The sequence below is a fragment of the Bubalus kerabau genome, chromosome 4 (genome assembly GCF_029407905.1).
Source record: "Bubalus kerabau isolate K-KA32 ecotype Philippines breed swamp buffalo chromosome 4, PCC_UOA_SB_1v2, whole genome shotgun sequence".
In the NCBI taxonomy this organism is placed as follows: domain Eukaryota; kingdom Metazoa; phylum Chordata; class Mammalia; order Artiodactyla; family Bovidae; genus Bubalus; species Bubalus kerabau.
In genome coordinates this window covers 127,759,897-127,780,596 of record NC_073627.1, presented here as the reverse complement: position 1 = coordinate 127,780,596, position 20,700 = coordinate 127,759,897, and the positions used below count along the sequence as shown (strand labels likewise).

The window sequence follows — 20,700 nt, the reverse complement described above, 5'->3', positions numbered from 1 at the left end:
CCTAGTCTTGTTGATTTCAATTTAGAACCTTATAATTATTTTACATAATTATGCAACAAATTGAATTATTTAAAGGTAATACTGAAAAATAGCATATGAAAAGCAAAGTGAAACAAACAAACCTATCTATATATCTAGCTGACAGCACAATCACAGGGAGACACCTGAATTTAAACTTCTAGATAACTACTAATTCACAGGAAATACAGGGGACAGTGGAGCATGTTAAACACTACCACAAAATTCAGACTCAGGAAATTCTAGAAGATAAACAACCAGGTCAGTACAACAACTAAATTATAAAGAAGGAAAAAAAACACATAGAAGAAAGAGACAAAGGATGAACCTATAGATTAAAGGACACAAGTTATCACCCAATTATAATAAACAGATCTGATTCAAATAAACTATAGGGAAAAAAATTAAGAGTCCATCAGGGAAATTTGAAGGCTGAATGGTTATTTAATGATAAAAGAATTATTGGTAATTTGTTTATATGTGATAATGACTGTTTCTTAAAAAGAATAATTTTCTTTCAGAAATACAAATTAAAATGTATGTATGGATGGATACGTACATAAATGAATGATATGATATAATGACTGTGATGTGCTTCAAAGTAACACAGGGGCATGGAATTATATATGAGAAAAAATTGGTCATAAGTTGGTAATTGTTGAAGCTGGTTTACGGAACACTGAAGCTATTACACCATTCTATTTCTGTATACCTTAAAATTTCTATAGTAAAACAAACAAACAAACAATAATTTAACAACCACTCCCAGAGCTAGTAAAGTCCCTTTCCTATGAAGGAAAATAAGTTGGTGATTATTCATGTATAACTCCTATAGCACTTACCATCATTCAGCTGTCTTATACAATAATCCTTCCCTAAAGACAGATTCCCCTCACAAATTAAAAAACATGCTTATTTCCTTTGGTGCATCTTTTCTTAAACCAAGAAACCTGTCTTTCTAGTAAATGTGTAAATCACAGGCTACTCCTATTGGGAATAATAAATGAAAGTAAAGGGTGAGAATTTTAAAAGGAAGACAAATGACAGAGGAGGTATCGGTTACATAAAGAAAACTTAGGCAAGAGTTTAAAAAGTAAAGGAAATGAAGTTTACTTCTAGACCTTAGAAATAAACTCCTATATCCCTCAGTAGAAACAGCTGACAGCCATATGTAACACGTACTGAAGGCCTATGTTTTGGCATGGATTTATTATAAGCAGAGACCTTCATCATAAAGCTGCATATACAGAGGAAGGCTAGCCTGAGCACACTACCTAAGTGCTACATCCTCAAGGTCTCCTGGAACCCAAGGAAGCTAATCAACAACTTCAAATCAGAAAAGTATTAAACATTTAGAGGAAGAATGAAAAGGGAAGAAAATGTCTCCTGGTTGTATATTACTTGCCTTATTATCTATTCTAATTGCGTATTAAAGCAAAACAAACATTTACACACCTCACTGAAACTGAAGTAATGGGAAAGAGCATCAAGTTTCCACAGAACAAGAGCAGTGCTGCACTGGTTACTATAAATTTAGCAATAGTTAATGAAAAATATGGATCATCAGACCTTCATGTACTACCTCAAATTCACCAATCTTACTTTTTAGAAAGTTGTTCAAGTTTTCAACCACATCTATCCCCAGGATTTGGAAAGACTTAACTCCCATGCTTAAGAAGAGACTTCTGTGAATAACTTAAGCTTATTATATTTTGTCTCTTCATTGAAACACCAATATCACTCCATCAATATGTGAGCAATTAATGGAAAACAAAGTAATATATATGGCAAAAAATTATTCTAAATATTACAAGAAGGCTTCTGAGGCAAAGACTTATCCTCAAGGAGCCGTTAATCTCTTCTATCATATTGATATTTCAAATATGCCAGTTTGGGGAGTTTGGGGAAGAGGGGGAATAGTACACAACATTATTGTTGTTGTTTAACAATCATCATCATTTCAAAAGCACGCCAGAATTGCCAAAAACTTTCAACGAAATAAAAAAATATTTTCTCTATTTTTGAATGGGATAATAATGATCAGAAAGGAAAGCACACTCAAAAAGGCATCAGTACTGAATATATTGCCTATTAACTGGAAAAACTGGATTATAGCATTTGTAGATCAAGGAAATAAAATAGGGGATATATAAATTTTTTTTAAGAATCTATAAGAGTGAAACAAATTAATTTACAGACTTGCAAAATTTGTTTCCATTTGATTAGAACAAAAAAAAAACAAATCCCAGGAACAAAGAGTAGGGGTAAATTATTTCAATATGGAAGGTAGGAACATAGACTGAATGTCTGGAATTACTTGAAATTACTTAGGTCTTGAATCAAATATTTTTACCAAAGTTGCAGAAAAAAGTGACATAAATTTATATACTACACATACATTAAACTTTAAAAGAATGGACACCTCTAAAATGAATCAATTTCTTTAAAAACTGTAAATGGATGAAAACATAAGGAAAATCTTATTTGAAAAAAAACATTCTAAAAAAACATAAACCAATGTAAGTAATAACTATAAAAAACAAAGACTAGGAGATAAAAGCTAAGAAATAACAAAGAGTTTGCCAGTAAATCAAACAGAAATGTGCAACATGACAAGTCATGGTAAAAACCACTGCAGTTAATTGGAACCCTCATATATTACTGGCGAGGACACACAATGGTGTAGCCACTGTGTTAAAGTCTGGCAGTTCCTCAAAATCTGAAACATAGAAACATCAGTAATCCTATTCCTAGTTTATACCCAAAAGAATACCCAAAACAAGTATTCAAATAAATACTTGTACATGAATGTTCACAGTGGCACTATCCACAACAGCCAACAGGTAGAAACACAAATGTCCATCAACAGATAAATGGATAAACAAAATGTAGGTATATACATACAATGGAATATTATTTGGCTTTAAAAGAGGAATGAAGTATTGATACATACTACAATATGCATAAGCCTCCAAAACATTATGCTAAGTGAAAGATGCCAGACACAAAAGGTCACATACTGGATGATTCTATTTACATGAAATACCCAGAACAAGTAAATCCATAGAGAGAAAGCAGATTTGTGCTTGTCAGGGTCTGAGGCAGGAGGCTATAATGTGTGACTGTTCAATGGGTGCAGGGTTTCCTTTGGATATGGTGACAATATTTGGGGGTTTCCCTTGGATGTGATGAAAATGTTTTGGAACTAGATACAGGTAATGGTTCTACAACACTGTGAATGTGCTAAATGCCTCCAAATTGAACCTTTAAAATGGTTAATTTTATGTTAATTTCACCTCAATAAAAATAAACAAATGCAATACAAATAGTCCCTCTCCAAAATACAGTTAAAGACATACATGCTTCTTATTGTCTACTTATAACATAAAATACTAAAATTGTTTTCCAGAGATGTCTCTACATACCTAATTACCAACTTCTTTTCTAAAAGCCAAACCTGACAAATCCATCATTCCCTTTCCTCTAGAATCCTCATCTCCCTATGGTTCAGCTACTCCTAACCCCATCCTCACCACCCATATCAATCCCTGTCATTTTGCCTTGAGAAACTCTAGTCCCAGTATGAACCACCACCCAGTTAACCTGCTCCTCTTTCTGTGGAAAGATCAACTTTCTTTTCAATTTATCAAGCTTTTCAGTATGTAAATGTGAAATAAGATACCCAAATGGAAATATTCAGCATGGTGGACACAGAGAACTTGAATTCAAGAAAAATGGCAGATCATCATCAACACATTAGTATTTGATGAAACTAGGTGTCACCTTAGGGGAAAGCAATTTAGAGAAAGGATAGGCTAAATGCTTGTTCTGATGTTCTGCCAAGTGTTGCCTAACCCTGGATCATTCCCTAGATATTACTGGGAAAAGTTATGAAATCCTTCAAAATGAGTTCATTACAAGCTCATATTGTTTTAATTTTGATTGAACACTACTTCTAAGCAATCCTTTTATTCTCTTACTGTTGAATTGTTAGTGCAGTGATTTCCAATCTATGGGCTTTAGGCTCCTGAGGAGCTGTAGAATTAGTTATCTCAACAGGTAGCAGAAGTATGCATTATAAAAGGCCACGTATGTGGGAAACGGGCCTTACATACTATTTTTCAAATGTGTAGACAATGTTGTGGTTAATAAAATACAAAGTCATGTATGAGTGTGCTGAATAGCTTTTTGCTAATAAGCATTTTCTCAATTAACAAGTATTAAAAATATAACTATAGTCATGTGTGGGGGAAGGGGTCCACAAATTTGTTCTGAAGTTTAAAGAAGTTGTCATCTTCAAAATATTGGGGTCCACTGCCTGATAGTACTCCCCATAGCACCTAAACATCCTTCCCACACTCTAAGCCTCCAAGTACCCTGACCCACTTCCACTTTCATTTTCCCAAGAAAATCAAATACATCTTCATATATTCCCTCATTTATCTCAATCCTTCTGAATTTATTCTTTCTTCTCCATTTCTATGAATATTTGATAATTTAGCAATTAAATATCTTTCTAAGACTAATTCAGACATACATATCTGATCCCTTCTCTGACTTACCTTCCTTATTCCAAATATCCACCAAATTCCTATCCACCAATTCCTATCCACCAAATAGGTTTAATCTCTCCTTCTTCAAGAAATTTCCCCTTCTACCTAAAAACCATTATCAAACCTCTCTTTTTCTGATAAAACTTTACCTGATTCTGCTCTATGTTCTACCTACTAGTCTATCTCTTCTTCCTTTTGCTATCAAATTCTCAGAGCTGGCCTCCTAAAGCCTGAGCTAGACACCTGTTTTTTAAGATTCTGTTGAAATAGCCATCTCATTTCTTCAGGTATCAAGGCTGCTCTCTCAAACAGGACAAAATTAAGTAGTTAGGAAGTAGGTTTCCTATGGATTAGAAACCTAAAATATTTCCCATCTGGCTCCTTTAAAAAAAAAAAGTCTGTTAATCTCTGGGGCTTCAAGGCATCATTTATATTCAATATCATCATTTTCCTCTGAGAACAAGTGGGTGCCATTAAAAGTTTTGGAGCAGCAATACACTTAAGACTTTAATACTGAGCAAAGGGCATTTGAAGACTACTGATTTAACAGTGCACAGGGAGGATGTAAAAGATCATTTAAGAAAATATTGCAAGAGACTACGCATTACACATAAAGGGAGAAAAATGAAAGGGACTTTTTAACAGGATAAGCATCAATATTAGCTTACTACATGTGACAGAGGAAACAAAACTAACACCAAAATTTCATTTCTCCATGATGTGGCTCTCAGAATCTACATTTTCTTCTACAGTCTACTGTAGACTTACAGCTCTTCATAGTTCCTACATTACTGATTGTAGAGTTCCTAAAAATCTTAATACTAATTCCGTATCTTCTATGTACCAGGCATTCCACATGCTTGCTATATGTCTATCTCCTGAGAAAGCAAATCATTTAGCAAAAGGCAGAACCAACAGAGTTGGCCAATGAGAGCATAGAGTCAATGTCAAAGGTGGATGGAGTACTCACCTGTGGTACCAAGCACAGAGAGAGGGGAACTAAGATTGCACGTCCAGAACTGGCTCTAGCCAAACAGGAAGAAACAGTTATGAATTTGCTTACAGCAGAAGCAGAGTGTCTTTGATATCCTGACATACTCTTTCTGATGTTCAGACAGACCACCATTAAAGTAGATTGGTAAGAAAGTCTCATGAGAAACAAGCCAAAAACAAGACAAAAAGGTGAGGAATTAAATGGAACAGACCCTAATGGTCTTTTGTCTAGGAAAAGCAGTCTTCCTCATTAAAGATGATACTACTTTTCAAATGGCCAATATGATACTAACCTTCATTAACAGACTTTTCACATCCCACAAGATTGAGAAGGATATCGTCATCTTTATCATCAACTTCACATCCCAGCAGCATCCAGCTTTCCACATTATCACTTTCTGAAATGGTGCTCTCTTCCTCTTCACTTGAACTGACTTCTATAATCATGACCTCCTGGATTGTACCCGATCTCTCTCCAGGTTTAGATTTCTCAATATCCCTCTTGTACTTCTTATCTGCTAAATCATTAGAATGAAGAGAAGCAGGAGAACCTTGGGTCTTTTCTTTTGCATGGACTCTAAAATTCTTTCTTTCACATCTATAAATACTATCTTCATCAGAGAGTGTGATGACCTCTGACCCATCTGACAGTTGGATGACCTCACTATCTGAAAGGACAATTAAATTCTTTTGATTTGGTTTACTACTGAATGATTCGGAATTCCCAGAGTTCCTGTCTTCATGTTCTTCCTCCCTGATGACATTATCAAGATCTTGGGCATAATGAACTTGGCTGTAGAGCTGAAATTCCACCTCACTATCAACACTCAGTTCACTAGATGACTCTTCACGATAAAGCTCATCTTCATATGCTTCTATGGTCTCATAACCACCAAACATCATGGAAAGTCAGTAAACCTTGATGCTGTAAAAAAGAAAGTCACACAAAGAATATATTTTAACAGCTTGGATCATGCCTGTTTAGTCCATAACGATACCACCTCTTAGATCTAACTTTTGTGAAGGTCATCAGTTTTCTCAATGACATATTAAAAAAGATTCTTCTCTTAGGGTAGTACCATTTTTCAAAGCTTTCTAAATTCTGTTATGACCCACTCTAATGATGCCCATCCCTCCCAAATGAAAATTACTACTAACAACAGAGTTACAATTATATAATATTAATGGAAATGTCATATTTCACAAGTATGTTAGAAAGAAAAAACAGGCTGAGATCCACTGTTTCAGGCATCCATCTTTTTTTTTTTCCAAAATGCTAAAAATCACAAAAATATTTTAGGTCATTCTCACTACTATTCCATCCATTCATCATCTTTTCCCTGGTTCTGTATCCATCTTTTCAGGTATACATTCTCACAGAAATATTACTTCAATTATAACTGAAATCTACAAAAGACATAATTATCTTATTTACTGCCTTGGTATATATTTTTATTCTCAATTAAAAAATTAATCCTATGGCTTCCTGATCTTTGACCAAAAGAATACATAAAAATATCTAATAGGGAGTTCCCTGGCAATCCAGTGGTTAGGATTTAGCTCTTTCACTACTGTAGGCTCAGGTTCAATCCCTGGTAGGGGAACTAAGACCCCACAAGCCACACGGTGCAACTAAAAATTTTTAAAATATGATAAACTTTAGTTTGTTTCTGTGCTACCTATAAAGATATGTATGAAATACAAACTAATCAAAGACCTAAAATTGAGGTAAAACTCAGCTTTAGGAGCACTTTACTTTCCTACTGTGGCTCAGATGGTAGACTTCCCTGGTGGCTCAGATGGTAAAGCATCTGCCTACAATGAGGGAGACCTGGGTTCAATCCCTGGGTCAGGAAGACCCCCTGGAGAAGGAAATAGCAACCCACTCCAGTAGTCTTGCCTAGAAAATCCCATGGACGGAGGAGCCTGGTAGGCTACAGTCCATGGCGTTGCAAAGAGTCGGACACAACTGAGCGACTTCACTTTCACTTTACTTTCTTACTGTAAGTATGTTAAATCCTGCTCATTTCTCAATTCAGTTTAAATATTATTAATACTTCTTTATAGAAGCTTTCCTTGACCCACCAGCCTAAATTGTCTCACCTTTAAAGGTTTCCACATCATTTCAAAACATTCACATTTCTAATTACTAATACAATGTAAATTTCCCATAAGCACAGAGCACACACCCCAGGAGGGCAGGAACTATATTGCTAAGTCGCTTCAGTCGTGTCCGACTCTGTGCGACCCCATAAACGGCAGCCCACGGCTCCCCGGTCCCTGGGATTCTCCAGGCAAGAACACTGGAGTGGGCCGCCATTTCCTTCTCCAATACATGAAAGTGAAAAGTGAAAGTGAAGTCGCTCAGTCGTGTCCGACTCTTAGCGACCCCATGGACTGCAGCCTACCAGGCTCCTCCGTCCATGGGATTTTCCAGGCAAGAGTACTGGAGTGGGGTGCCATTGCCTTCTCCACTATATGCTCTTTATTAAACAACGGATCCCCAAAGCCACACAGAGTAACTGGCATTTATCAAGGTTTCTATCAATGGCTGTTGACTAATGAATGAATATATGAATAATATCAGGAATTTGTTTAAAAGCTCTATTAAATCTAATATGTGCCTTGTGCTAATGCTCAGTCGATCAGTCATGTCTGCCTCTTTGCAGCCCCATGGACTGCAGCCTGCCAGGTTCCTCTGTCTACAGGATTTTCCAGGCAAGTGTATTGGAGTGGATTGCCATGCCCTCCTGCAGGGGATCTTCCCAACCCAGGGATCAAACCTGTGTCTGCTGCACTGAAAGGCAGATTGTTTGCCACTGAGCCACCTGGGAAGCCCTTAATATGTGTCTAAAATATGAACATTATGATGAGATGAATTTTGTAGTTGTCTCCAACTATTCCAAAGATTCTCATATTATCAACCAAAAACCTACACAGATGTTTTGATTAGGTACTAATGGAACACTGATCAAAATGAAAGTGCTGAAAAAAAACACCCTTTTTGTTAAAAAATCATGGACAGTCTAGAGAACAATTAACAATGATAATTTATCCTTTCTATTCTGCTTTTAGCTACAAAGTATTTATAAAGACTAGTTGTTTTCTTAGCTCTCTGCCCAAAATGTCAGGGTACTTCTGGTGATACAACCTGCTGATTCCAAGAATCAAATGAACAAGAGGCAAAAATGTACTACACCCATGCTGGAGTTTCTTGTTTTACAGAAACAAACTTTTGCTATACACTTTAAACCTTTACAATGTTGTGTGCCAATTATATCTCAATAAAGCTGGGGTGGGGGGAGGATGATCAAAAGTTCTGAGTCAACAATACTATAGTATTGGCATATTTGAAGGCTAATCAGAGTGTAAATCTTACACATTCTAATCACACACAAAAAAGGCAAATATGTGAGGTGATGGATGTGTTTGTTAATTAACCTTAATGCAGTAATCATTTCACAATATATACATACATCAAATCACTGTGTTGTACACTTTAAACATACACAATGTTATTTGTCAATTTATCTCAGTAAAGTTGGGGGTACCCATCTCTCTATGCCTTTCTTTTTTCCCTTCTAAAAGGTACAATGTATCGGTTCCCTTCCTGCACTGTCCTTCAGGTTGCTATGCTGTTGTCATACAAGTTGAATGTGGCTGTCTGAATGATAATGCTCATAGCATTTATCAGTTTATATTGAAATGTTAGCCTCAGAGGAATTCAAATAAAAGATGAATCCTTTCCTTTTTATTTAATAGGTAAATTAATTCTAAAAGAAGTCAAAGGAATTATGCTTCCTTCAAAATCCTCACTGGATCCATCCTGAGGATCCAGTGTGGACTTAAGATAAAACATAATTCCAGTGCAGCACAGAAAAAATTAAAGAGCTAAATTACAGAGTTACAAATTTGTACTACTCTGGAGTCATCCCAAAGGAAAGGGATTAAGAATAAATAGAGCCATAGGCACACCTGTGAATGTATGCCAAAAATAAACTACAAAAATAAAATAAAAACAGACTTCCTTGGGTCTAAGGGTTTATCTCTTTCCCTGAAATGTAGAAAATGAATTTAACAATTTAGCCCCTATGGCCTTTAAGAGGATTTTGTACCTTCTGTACTGAAAACTGTGCTCAGCATAACCTGCTCTTCTATTTATGTAGCTTATATTTGCCAGAGTAAAGGTTTGCCTGAGGCTGTGTTGGTTTATGTTACTACCTTAATTACACTCAAATGCATTAATTTTCTTTTTTTATGTATACTCAGAGGACAAATATGAAAAAATATACATGTCTCTAACTTTTAATTTAGAAGGACTTCTCAGCTTTTTGATTATTGTACACAATTCTCAAGCATATTTAACTAGATAACAAAGTCCCTATTAGAGTCACAAAATTTTAAATCTGGAAGAGACTTTTCAGAGTATCTCATACAATCTTCTCAATTTATGTATAAGGAAACTTAGGTCCAAAGAAATAAAGAGGCCTATCCAAAGTTATTTACCAGATTAAGAAACACATTTCCCTGATTCTCAACCAAATGTTCACTAACATTAAAAAATTAACAACTTCAAATAAAGATTAAAAAAAAAATTCCTTCAAAGCTATATATGCATTGGTTTTAACACCTAAATTTATCTCACAAATATTCACTTTTATTTCCCAGTAGAGTTTAAAAACTATGAAAGAGGCATTTTAACTGGAAAGAAAAGCATACATTGTCAGTTTACTATCCAAGAACATCCCAAGTTTGTATTCAGACAATAAATAGCAATGCCACAACCAAAAAGATGGCTCTTACATAAGAGAGAAACTGCAAAGCCTCTCGCCTTTCAAAAGTAGGAGCAGTATTCATTCACTGAAATTTTTTAAACTAGACAACTTAAAGCTTATTTAAGCTTTCAGATTTTACTATACAATCTTTGAAACCAACATTTCTACTCTTACAGTCTACTAACTGGTCACTTCTTTGGAAGGAATGATGCTAAAGCTGAAACTCCAGTACTTTGGCCACCTCATGCGAAGAGTTGACTCATTGGAAAAGACTCTGCTGCTGGGAGGGATTGGGGGCAGGAGGAGAAGGGGACGACAGAGGATGAGATGGCGGGATGGCATCACTGACTCGATGGACGTGAGTCTGAGTGAACTCCGGGAGTTGGTGATGGACAGGGAGGCCTGGCGTGTGGGATTCATGGGGTCTCAAAGAGTCCGACATGACTGAGGGACTGAACTGAACTGGTCACTTCAGTCTTGTTATTTCTTTTCAAAGAACTTTTAGCCTATGTTTCTTTCTGATGAGACAGTTATCCATCTCAAGGAAATTTAAATGAAATTCACATCTTGATTTTAAGCCTAGCTTTCATTAGAACATGATTAATAGTTTAATTTTAATTTAAAATTTCTGACTTACTCTTAGTGAGCTATCCTGACAGTGACAGATTTGAAACACTACTGACTCTAGTGTTATATTTTCTGTCCACTCTTCAAATAAGATTTTCACTAGCAAGTAAATCAAACTGAGATAGAGAATCCAAATGTGGGAAACAATGGTCACAAAAAAAGTCAGAATACAAGATGTTGGTAGGAGAAAATAATGCTTAATTTATTTAGACAAGTCCAGCTGTTCCTGAGATAAAAGTCTTTACAGGATAACTAATTTTATCACAACACTTCCTTCACCCTCAGCCTTTTTCCTTTTGCTACACAGTATATTAATCTTTGAAGCTATTTTACAAGCCTCACTTTCATGTCTTCCTTGGTTAATTCTCCACTCTCAGATTCTCTTGAAAGCAGCCATAGTGAACTGTCCTCAAAGCACAATACTGTCTGAAATACACACAGCCTAAATATTTAAAACCCAAAGAGTTTTGGAAGAGACCTGCAAGTCATTAAATTGAACGCTCTCATTTTATACATAGAGAAACAGGCTCTGAGAAGCTTATTTATTCATTGAGCCTAAAAGATCTCCTAATTCAATCCTGTAATCTGAAATTAAGGTAAATACACGCTAAAAAGATTTCTAAGAATTTTCGAGTCGCCAGCGCTGAGTTGGTGGTGGAGCCGCCCCCGGAACTCAGGCCTACTGCCTCTCACTCAGCCAGTTTTCCCACAACACCTGCAGCTCCTAAAGTTTAAGTTAACTGCCGGCTCCCAAGATGTGAAGAATAAAAGGAAGGCATCAGCGAGCACAGCGCAGGTCTCCTTGTTTCACATGCGGGAAGGGGCCCAATCCTCGAAATTTTTCTGTCCCAACAGCTGCAGCTGTTGCTTCTGACAGCTGAGGTTGGACTTGGTCCAGGACTGTTCGGTTCTCAAACGCCGACCTCTCTTCACGTTTAACTGACAGACCCGCTTTCCTAAAACAGGAATCTCTGGGGGTTGTGGAGGTAAAGGAGGCAGAAACGCCACTCCCCACCAAGGCCACGGGCGCTCAGCCATTTCTGAACCACAGCCTCAGGCCTCGGAGCGGCAGAGAGAAGCGGACACCACAGCGGGTCCGCGGAGTCGCGTGGGGCAGAGATCGACTGAGAGGCCACGAGACGAGCCCCGCCACGAGTGAGGGAAGAACGGGGACACGGAGGCCGGCGAAGAGACACGCGCTAGTTCCACAGCCTAGCGGGGAGGCGGAGGGCGGGCAGGGGGCACCCCGGCCATGGACACCTTGGGGTCCGTCACACATACTCACTGCCGCGGCTGCGACCAGGAAGCACCAACCAGGAACCAAAACGCGTAGAGGGACGGGGAGGGGCGAAGACAAATGAGGTAAGGAAACGGCGTCCGCGCGGACCCACGAGGAGGGAAGGCACTTCCGGTGAAAACAGAGCTCCTGGAAGTCGTCTTCTGTCCCCGCCCACTCCTCGCCTCCAGTAGACGTGCGTAACAACTATTAACCCTTTGCCTTCCCCGCATATAGTCTTTTATTTGTTTGCCTTTGTTTGCTCAGGACTTGCCTGAGCACGTGAAAGAAACGGCTTCTTTCACAAGTATCTAGGCTGAATCTGTGTTAGGGAATAGCATGTTTGAATGACCCGCACAGGTGATATGCTACTTACCGAGCCAAATCGGGGCGAGTTAGCACTTTCCGTGCTGGAGATAAACACTACATCTCCCATGATGCTCCAGGGCGAGGTTTAGACCAGGCTCCGCCTTCTCCCAGATCTCGGGGGACACCCTCCTTGTGCCGCGTGGCGCGGGAGCGGACCGAGAGCCAGGTGCTGGATGAGCCAGGTACAGCAGGAGGCTTGGCTGACGGATCAGGGGAACCTCAGAGAGGGAAAAGCCTCTTTGAGAGCGCCTGGCTTCTAGATCCTTCTCTCTTGAGCTAGGTGATCTTAGGCAAGCCCCTTCCATGTCTAAGTTGAAGTTGAACTTAGTTTACACTGGGGCACTTTCGGCTCTTTTTTATACTATAATAGAAGACAACATTTAATTCTTTGTGAACCTTTAAGAACTGCATGCTTGCTAAAGATTGAAGTCAGTACTGGTCCTTTGGAAGCCTCAGGCAGCTACAGATTGTGTTGGGAGTCCCTAACTTCAGGTTCCTCTTCTCGCAAATTATTTTCATTATAAACTCACTGTCCATCTTTATCAATTCGTTGGCCCTTGACAACAGGCTTGAAAGATAATCTTTAACATTGATTAGTTTTGCCAACATTTATTTGAACATATAAAGGAATCAATCCTAAAGGAAATCAGTCCTGAATATTCATTGGAAGGACTGATGCTGAAGCTGATGAAACTCCAATACTTTGGCCACCTGATGCGAAGAACTGACTCATTTGAAAAGACCCTGATGCTGGGAAAGATTGAAGGCGGGAGGAGAAGGGGACGACAGAGGATGAGATGGTTGGATGGTATCACCAATCAATGGACATGAGTTTGAGTAAGCTTCGGGAGTTGGTGATGGACAGGGAAGCCTGGTGTGCTGCAGTCCATGGGGTTGCAAAGAGTCGTGTCCGACTCTTATCATCCCATATGATGTTGAACATATGTTAAGAGCCAGACAGTGTTAGCAATTGCAGATATAATAGTAAAATTTTTTAAAAATCTCTGGTCTCGTAGAGCTAGAGTCTACCAAAGAAGCAGAATACAAATAGTTAATTATAGTCAGAGTTTGATCTGGAAAATAATTAGAAATGTTAGTTAACATTATGGTAAGTGCTAGGAAGGAAGACAGGATACAGTGAAAAGATAAAATTGGAGGACCCACCCATTTTGCAGGAAGCCCAGGTAGTGCAGTGGTAAAGAATCCACCTGCCAGTGCAGGAGATGCAGGAGACAGGGGTTCAATCCCTGGGTGGGGAAGATCCCCTGGAAAAGGAAATGGTATCCTACTCTAGTATTCTTGCCTGGAAAATTCCATGGACAGAGTGACCTGGCTGGACTTGCCCGAGCACACGTGCATACACACACACACACACACACACACACACAGATTTTTCAGAGGAGGAAACAGGCAAGAAATGGGCCACAGAAATTACTAGATTGTTAGGTAATGTGTGTTTGTGTGGGGAAAAAAAATGTTCTCTTTTAAAAAACAATATACTGAGCTTTTATCAAATGTTAGTCTTATGTCTATAAATTTACTACATATAAACTTTGAAATTTTAACAACTATTTGAGGTTGAGAGTTTTAAAAAAGGAAACAGATTCAGAGGCTAAGTAACTTGCCCAAGGCCACAAAGTTAAGAAATGTTCCTATTTACTGTGCCCAGTTCTCCCACTATTACTCCTGCACTCAACAAAGATTTGGTATGTTCATACGCTTAAAAATGCTTCAATTACTCCTGGCAGGTTATGTCATAAAACCTAGAGTTCTTTGGATAGCATGAAGAACACTTCATGAGCTGACATGTGCCTACTTCTTCACTGCCAAGCTGAAGACTGGGCAGTTGCTGCAACAACACTATGTTCTATCCTACCTTTGCCTTTACAGAGAGCACCCCTACAGCCTATAAAGTCCACCCTACTCTGCTGAACACTGGGTCTTCAGGGAAACCTTCCAACTCAGACAGAGAGAACAAACATGCCTTCCCTGGGCTTCCCTACACTTTGGAGAAACCTCCATCAAGGCAGTTGTGTTTCTCTTAAAATTGTCTCCTAACTGGAGGATGGACTCCCAGAAAACAGAAATAGATGTTTTGTCTTTGTATCTTCACCAGCTAACATAGTGCTTGACAGAAAACACTCAGTAATGGTGTTAAAGGAATATGGATATGGATCCAGCTGTCGGTTCAGTGGGAAACCTTGTCATGACTCCAAATAACTGGAATGCAGTGTAGTGCTCCATGATACTAAGATGATATAAAGAGCTACAGGGAGCCCAGGGATGTGGAGATTTCTAACCAAGGAGAGTAGTGTATATATACACACAGCCTGCCTTTACATGGTGAGATCTCATTTAGATGGCTCTTAGAAATCATGAGAATTAGTCTCCTATTGTGATGGGGAAACTGAAACCAACAAGGGAAGAGATCTGCTGAGAGTCACCTGGCAGAGGCAGAGCTGTATGTGTCATCCAGGTCTCTGAGGCTCTCCCCACACATAGTATTTCTCTTTCCACCTCACACTGTCTCTGGTCCACACCTCTTGAGATCACAGGTGGCAGCATGCATGAATATCCTGGAGCCTCTCTTACAGAGAATGTTCTAAAGAATCCATTTATTTGAGAAAGGAAGCACCTGCTTTCCCCAGGGCAATGGCAGTACTCCATCAACAGTAAGCAGCTAAACTGGGGTAACCAGGACATGGCAGAAAGCTGCTGCAAAGGGCAGGCAAGGTGGGGGGATATAGGGGGAAATGGGTGAGGGACCAGGACATGGCAGAAAGCTGCTGCAAAGGGCAGACAAGGTGGGGGGATATAGTGGGAAATGGGTGAGGGACCAGGACATGGCAGAAAGCTGCTGCAAAGGGCAGGCAAGGTGGGGGGATATAGGGGGAAATGGGTGAGGGACCAGGACATGGCAGAAAGCTGCTGCAAAGGGCAGGCAAGGTGGGGGGATGTAGGGGGAAATGGGTGAGGAACCAGGACATGGCAGAAAGCTGCTGCAGAGGGCAGGCAAGGTCGGGGATATAGGGGAGCAGGATCTGGGTAAGTGACTTGTCCTTACCCTTCCATTGCAGACAGAGGCACTACCTCCTTTATTTTCTTCTAGTACCTAGAACCTCTGAAAACTCACTAATCATTTTGACCTTTTACCAGTTGCCTTTCCATTACTATCCTGTCATGGAAAGTCTACCATGTAACAGGCCCTTGTGAGCCGCTTAGGTGTATTGTTTCTCAGATATATTGTAAGGGAGTGTTAGCCCATTTCATTAGTGTGGAAATTGTGAGTTGATGAGGTCATGTGACTTCCTCTAAATTGCACAGCTAGGATTCAAACTCAAGTCTTGTGTCAATCCAAAACTATGCTCTTTTCTATACCCAAAGCTGCCATTCAAAACTAAACTCCTCAAGGGTGAAGATTATGATGAATTGCTCCTGTCTTCCCAGCACTTAACCCAAGGCAGAGTACACAGAGATAGCAAGTTCCCAGAGATCACTTGTGGAATGAGTGGATTCAGTGTGGAATGTTTGCCAAATGAAGACCTGGGTGCAGTTTGAACAGTGTTATGAAACAGCAAAGGAGAGAGCAGCTGACTGCCTAGGGTAAGTAAAGAAGCCTCCTTCTGCAGAGGAGGGGGCCAAGTAAGTGGTTAGTAAAACAACAACAGTCCAACATCCTAACTACAAAGAACACCAACAGGCCATTCACAGAAGAAATCCAAAAGGCTGTGAACTATAATCAGAGGTATTCAGCATCACTAATAATCAGAAAAATGCAAATGACCTCATACACTGTGGATAGAAATACCAATTGGAAAAGCCTTTTAAGGGAGCTAGTTGATAGGATCCATCAAAATTGTGAACTATGTTCTTAAATATATGTAGAAAGATTGTGATAGAAAGAAAGGAAAACAACATAAATATTCATCAATAGGTTTAGTTGTTCGGTCGTGTCCAACTCTTGTGACCCCATGGTCTACAGGCTCCACTGTGCATGGGATTCTCCAAGGCAAGAATACTGGAGTGATTTGTCATTTCCTTCTCCAGGGGACCTTCCCAACCCAGGGATTGAACCTGGGTCTCTTGCATTGCAGGCAGACTCTTTACCAACTGAGCCCTAGGGCATGAAATAAACAAGGATATAGCTATACTATTTTTTTTTATATTATGCTGCTTTTAAAAGAATGTGATAAATCTGAATATACTTACATAGAAAGATCTCCAAGACATACAGTTAAGTGAAATAGACAAATTGCAGAGCAGTAGGTATATTATGAGGAGAAGGCAATGGCAACCCACTCCAGTACTCTTGCCTGGGAAATTCCATGGACAGAGGAGCCTGGTAGGTTACAGTCCATGGTGTCGCAAAGAGTGGGACACAACTGAGCGACTTCACTTTCACTTTTCACTTTCATGCACCGAAGAAGGAAATGGCAACCCACTCCAGTATTCTTGCCTGGAGAATCCCAGGGACGGGAGCCTGGTGGGCTGCTGTCTATGGGGTCACACAGAGTCGGACACGACTGAAGTGACTTAGCAGCAGCAGCAGCAGGTATATCATGAACTCATTTTTGTTATAGTTTATAAAGATTCTGTGTGGCTATATATAGATATGTCTTTATATAAATGCCTAGAGAAAATACTAGATGGATGCCAATCTATAACAGTGATTACTGACTTCTGAAGAAGGGAGTGGGAGTGGAAGGGAAGAAAGAGGGTTTTTCACTTAAAGAGAGAGAGAGATGTAATTCACTGGGAAGAACACATCACTTCTGTGGTACTCCTACCAAAGCCCATAAGCTGAATATAATCATGAGAAACTGTGAGACAAAAACAAATGGAGAGACATTCTACAAAATACTTGACCCTTCAAACATTTCATAAATGTCAGTGTCATAAAAACAATGACAGAGAACTGTCCTGCACTAAAGGAGAATAAAAGAGACATGATACATAATAAATTCATTGTGTGATCTGGGACTTTCTTTTGCCATAAAGGATATTATTGGGACAATTGGCAAAATCCAAATAAAGCTAGATTTGATGACAGTGCTCTGTAGCTGTTTCTTCTGATCTTTTTTTTTTCTGGATTTGGGCCCCATGCCCCACAGTCGTTTATATTTGTATTATAGTTATGTAAGAGAATGTGTGTGCTCAGTCACATCCGATTCGTTGTGACCACATGGACAATAGCCCACCAGGCTCCTCTGTCTGTGGGATTATCCTGGTAAGAATCCTGGTGTGGGTTGCCATTTCCTCCTCTGGGAGATCTTCCTGACACAGAGATGAAACGCTCATCTCTTGTTTCCTGCATTGGTAGGCAGCTTCTTTACCAGTGAGCCATCTGACAATCCCTCCATAAGAGAATGTCCTTGTCTTTTTAGACTGTATAATCTGAAGTACTTGCAGTAAAAGGACATCATGTCTGAAACTGATTCTCAAGTGATTCAGAAAAAAATTGTGTTGGAGGCAAAGGAAAGGAAGAGAGAAGGGAGAATGTGATAAAAAGTTAACATTTCGGGATTCTGGGTAAAAGGTATTTGAGAATTCTTTGTACTCGTTTTGCAATTTATATTTAAGTCTAAAATTATGTCAAAATATAAAAGTAAAAGTAAAACTGAAAAGAAAAAGAGTTTACTAGATAGAGAAGGCAGGAGGATCTTCTGGCAAAGGAATAAGATAAGCAAAGAAAACTGGTAAGTGTGACTCTCACACTGAGAAACAATCAGTGACTCCCACTGTCCAGAACGTGGCATGACATGGGGAGATTGGGAGATGAGGGAGGGTAGGAATGATGAGCAACATGATCCCCAAATGGACCCAGTTCCCTGCTCCCTAAGATTAGAAAAGAAGATTAAGCCTTCTTTATGGGGGGCTTCCCTGGTGGTCCAGTGGTTAAGACTTCCAATGCAGGGGATGCAGGTTTGATCCCTGGTCAAGGAGCTAAGATCCTGCATGCCTCTCAGCCGAAAAACCAAAACATAAAACAGAAGCAATATTGTAACAAATTATACAAAGACTTTAAAAATGGTCCACATTAAAAAAAAAAGTACTTAAAAAAAAAAGCCTTATTCAAGCCCTCAAAAAAGAAACTTGAATTCTTTTGGCTACCCTGTCATTTCATTGACAATTTCTCTTCATCCAGTGACTGTAGAATAAGAAACACTAGAACAGTGGCTCAAAGGGACATCTAGGAGAACAGCTCCATCATTTTACAGAAGGGAAATCTAGGACCCAAAATGAAGACAGAGTTTGCAAGTACCCAGTGAAAATGTTAGCGCTGGCTTCCAGTTCATAGTCTGTCATTCTTTCAGCTGCACCCAATTCTGAAAGGTTAAAGCAGAAATAGAGACTGGTAAGTGAAATGACTGAATGTTACCCTTTAAAGTTGGGATGTTTTTCATTTGCCAAAAATAATAGACAACGTCAGTACAGTTTTAAAATGTAATTATAGAAACTGTGTAACTTAAAGCCCAAATGGGAAGTGATATTAATTCAGGCTCCTAGTCTGAAGCAGCAATCAAGGTGATTCTCAGGAATTCTCAATGACATTGGTACCCATCTGGATTTGTTGAAAAGTTTAACATCCTTTTTTATTATTCATGATTTTTCAGTTCTTCAAATTGCAAGGTGACCGAGAGAGCACACAATTTTCATCCAGGCTATGAAATCATTCCTGAAAATTTAGACATTCATGTCAATGGCTTTTAATTTTTCCTGGAGACTGCTTTTCCTTATGAAATCATGAAATTTTAAAAATATATACCATAAATCAAACTATATAAGTAATAATAGTCTCACTATGTTAATATCCTAGGGATAGGGAGCTAGTATTTCAAGGATCTACTCTCATTCATTATTATTCCTAGTTGGATTTGTGCCTCAAGGCTTATATCTAAGTGACTGTATAATGAACATTGACTAGCAAGACTTTTGAGATCCTAATCTATTTAAGAATCATCAGATTCCATAAAAGAAATCTCAAAGCATGTCATCAATAATATGAGCTTAGGGACTTCCCTGGTGGTCCAGTGGTTAAGACTCTGAGCCCCTACTGCAGGGGGCATGAGTTCAATCCCTGGTGAGAGAAGTTCTGTTATGAAGAATATACATGGTGAGTCTTTTGAGGGTCTTAGAAGAACGAAAGTAACATTAAGGTTTGAGGGGTTTTAGTGTATTTTTAAGAGAGACCTGAGCATGTTTGTAGCTGTGGAAAAATAGAAAAGAAACTAGAAAGGCAGGGAAGACTTGAAAATGATCAATCCGGTGACCTGCCAAGGCAGACAGGAGAGGATTGGGATTGACAGTTTCTCAAACTTGTAATGTGCACACAAATCACTTGGGGATCTTGTTAAAATTCAGATTCTGATTCAGTAGGTCTGGGGTGGGGCAGAAGATTTTCCATTTCTAACAAGATCCCCGGTGAAGCTGATGCTGCTGGTCTGTGAACCACACATCAGGTAGCAGACGGTTAGAGTTCTGAATTGTAATTGCACGTTCATTTGTATTTCCCTCCTGACCCAGAAGTGGAATCCTTCCAGATAATCCCTATTGCCTAACACAGTACCTGTCATAGAAAAGTTTGTTGAAAGCATTGGATGTATGAAGATGTGCATCTGCCATTATCTGTAATTACGTAAAAATGAAGAGGAACCCTAAAAGTCCAATGACACAAGAATAGACAAGTAAATTTTAGCACAAGTATACTTTGGAATATACTTAAGTAATTTAATTGGTCTTTGTGAAGCCTATATGATAATATGGGGAAATTGTTATGATAAAAAACAGAAAATGTGAATTTTTACTTATATGATAGCCACTGTATGAAATTATGCATTTGGGCAAGGTATTTGTTGATGTTATAAAAATTCGGGTGAAAAATAACTTTTACATATGAAAGAAATCCAACGTGGATATTCTAACTGTAGAAAATAAAAATAGATGAGTAACTCCTCCCACTGTTGTTTTGATTGGGTTTGTATATATGTTTAAATATATATGTATATATTGACTTTTCTTTGTACAGTCATTCTTTTATTCTGACTTGAAAGCTTTCTTCCTTTGTCTCTTCTTTCCTTCCTTTTCGTTC

At 38.9% G+C, this 20,700-nt stretch overlaps 1 protein-coding gene and 1 long non-coding RNA gene across 3 annotated transcripts in view; one reads left to right on the top strand and one right to left on the bottom strand.

Annotated features, from left to right (window-relative positions):
* The window catches only part of ZCCHC7 (zinc finger CCHC-type containing 7), a 267,242-nt gene extending 254,811 nt beyond the window's left edge, over positions 1 to 12,431 (bottom strand). Inside the window, exons 1-2 of one of the 2 annotated variants that reach the window (XM_055578547.1) lie at positions 12,248 to 12,431; positions 5,858 to 6,489 (exon numbers count right to left, since the gene is read on the bottom strand). In XM_055578547.1, coding sequence (XP_055434522.1) covers positions 5,858 to 6,467 — 610 coding nt within the window. In that variant the 5' untranslated portion in view covers positions 6,468 to 6,489; positions 12,248 to 12,431. The remainder of the gene's footprint in view (positions 1 to 5,857; positions 6,490 to 12,247) is intronic. The other variant, XM_055578546.1, reaches the window with a different exon arrangement.
* Positions 12,432 to 16,034: 3,603 nt separating this feature from the next.
* On the top strand, positions 16,035 to 20,435 carry LOC129651606 (uncharacterized). Its single transcript, XR_008714239.1, has 3 exons — positions 16,035 to 16,214; positions 18,757 to 18,966; positions 20,136 to 20,435. It is a non-coding gene; the product is annotated as an uncharacterized LOC129651606 (long non-coding RNA).
* Positions 20,436 to 20,700: the final 265 nt, after the last annotated feature.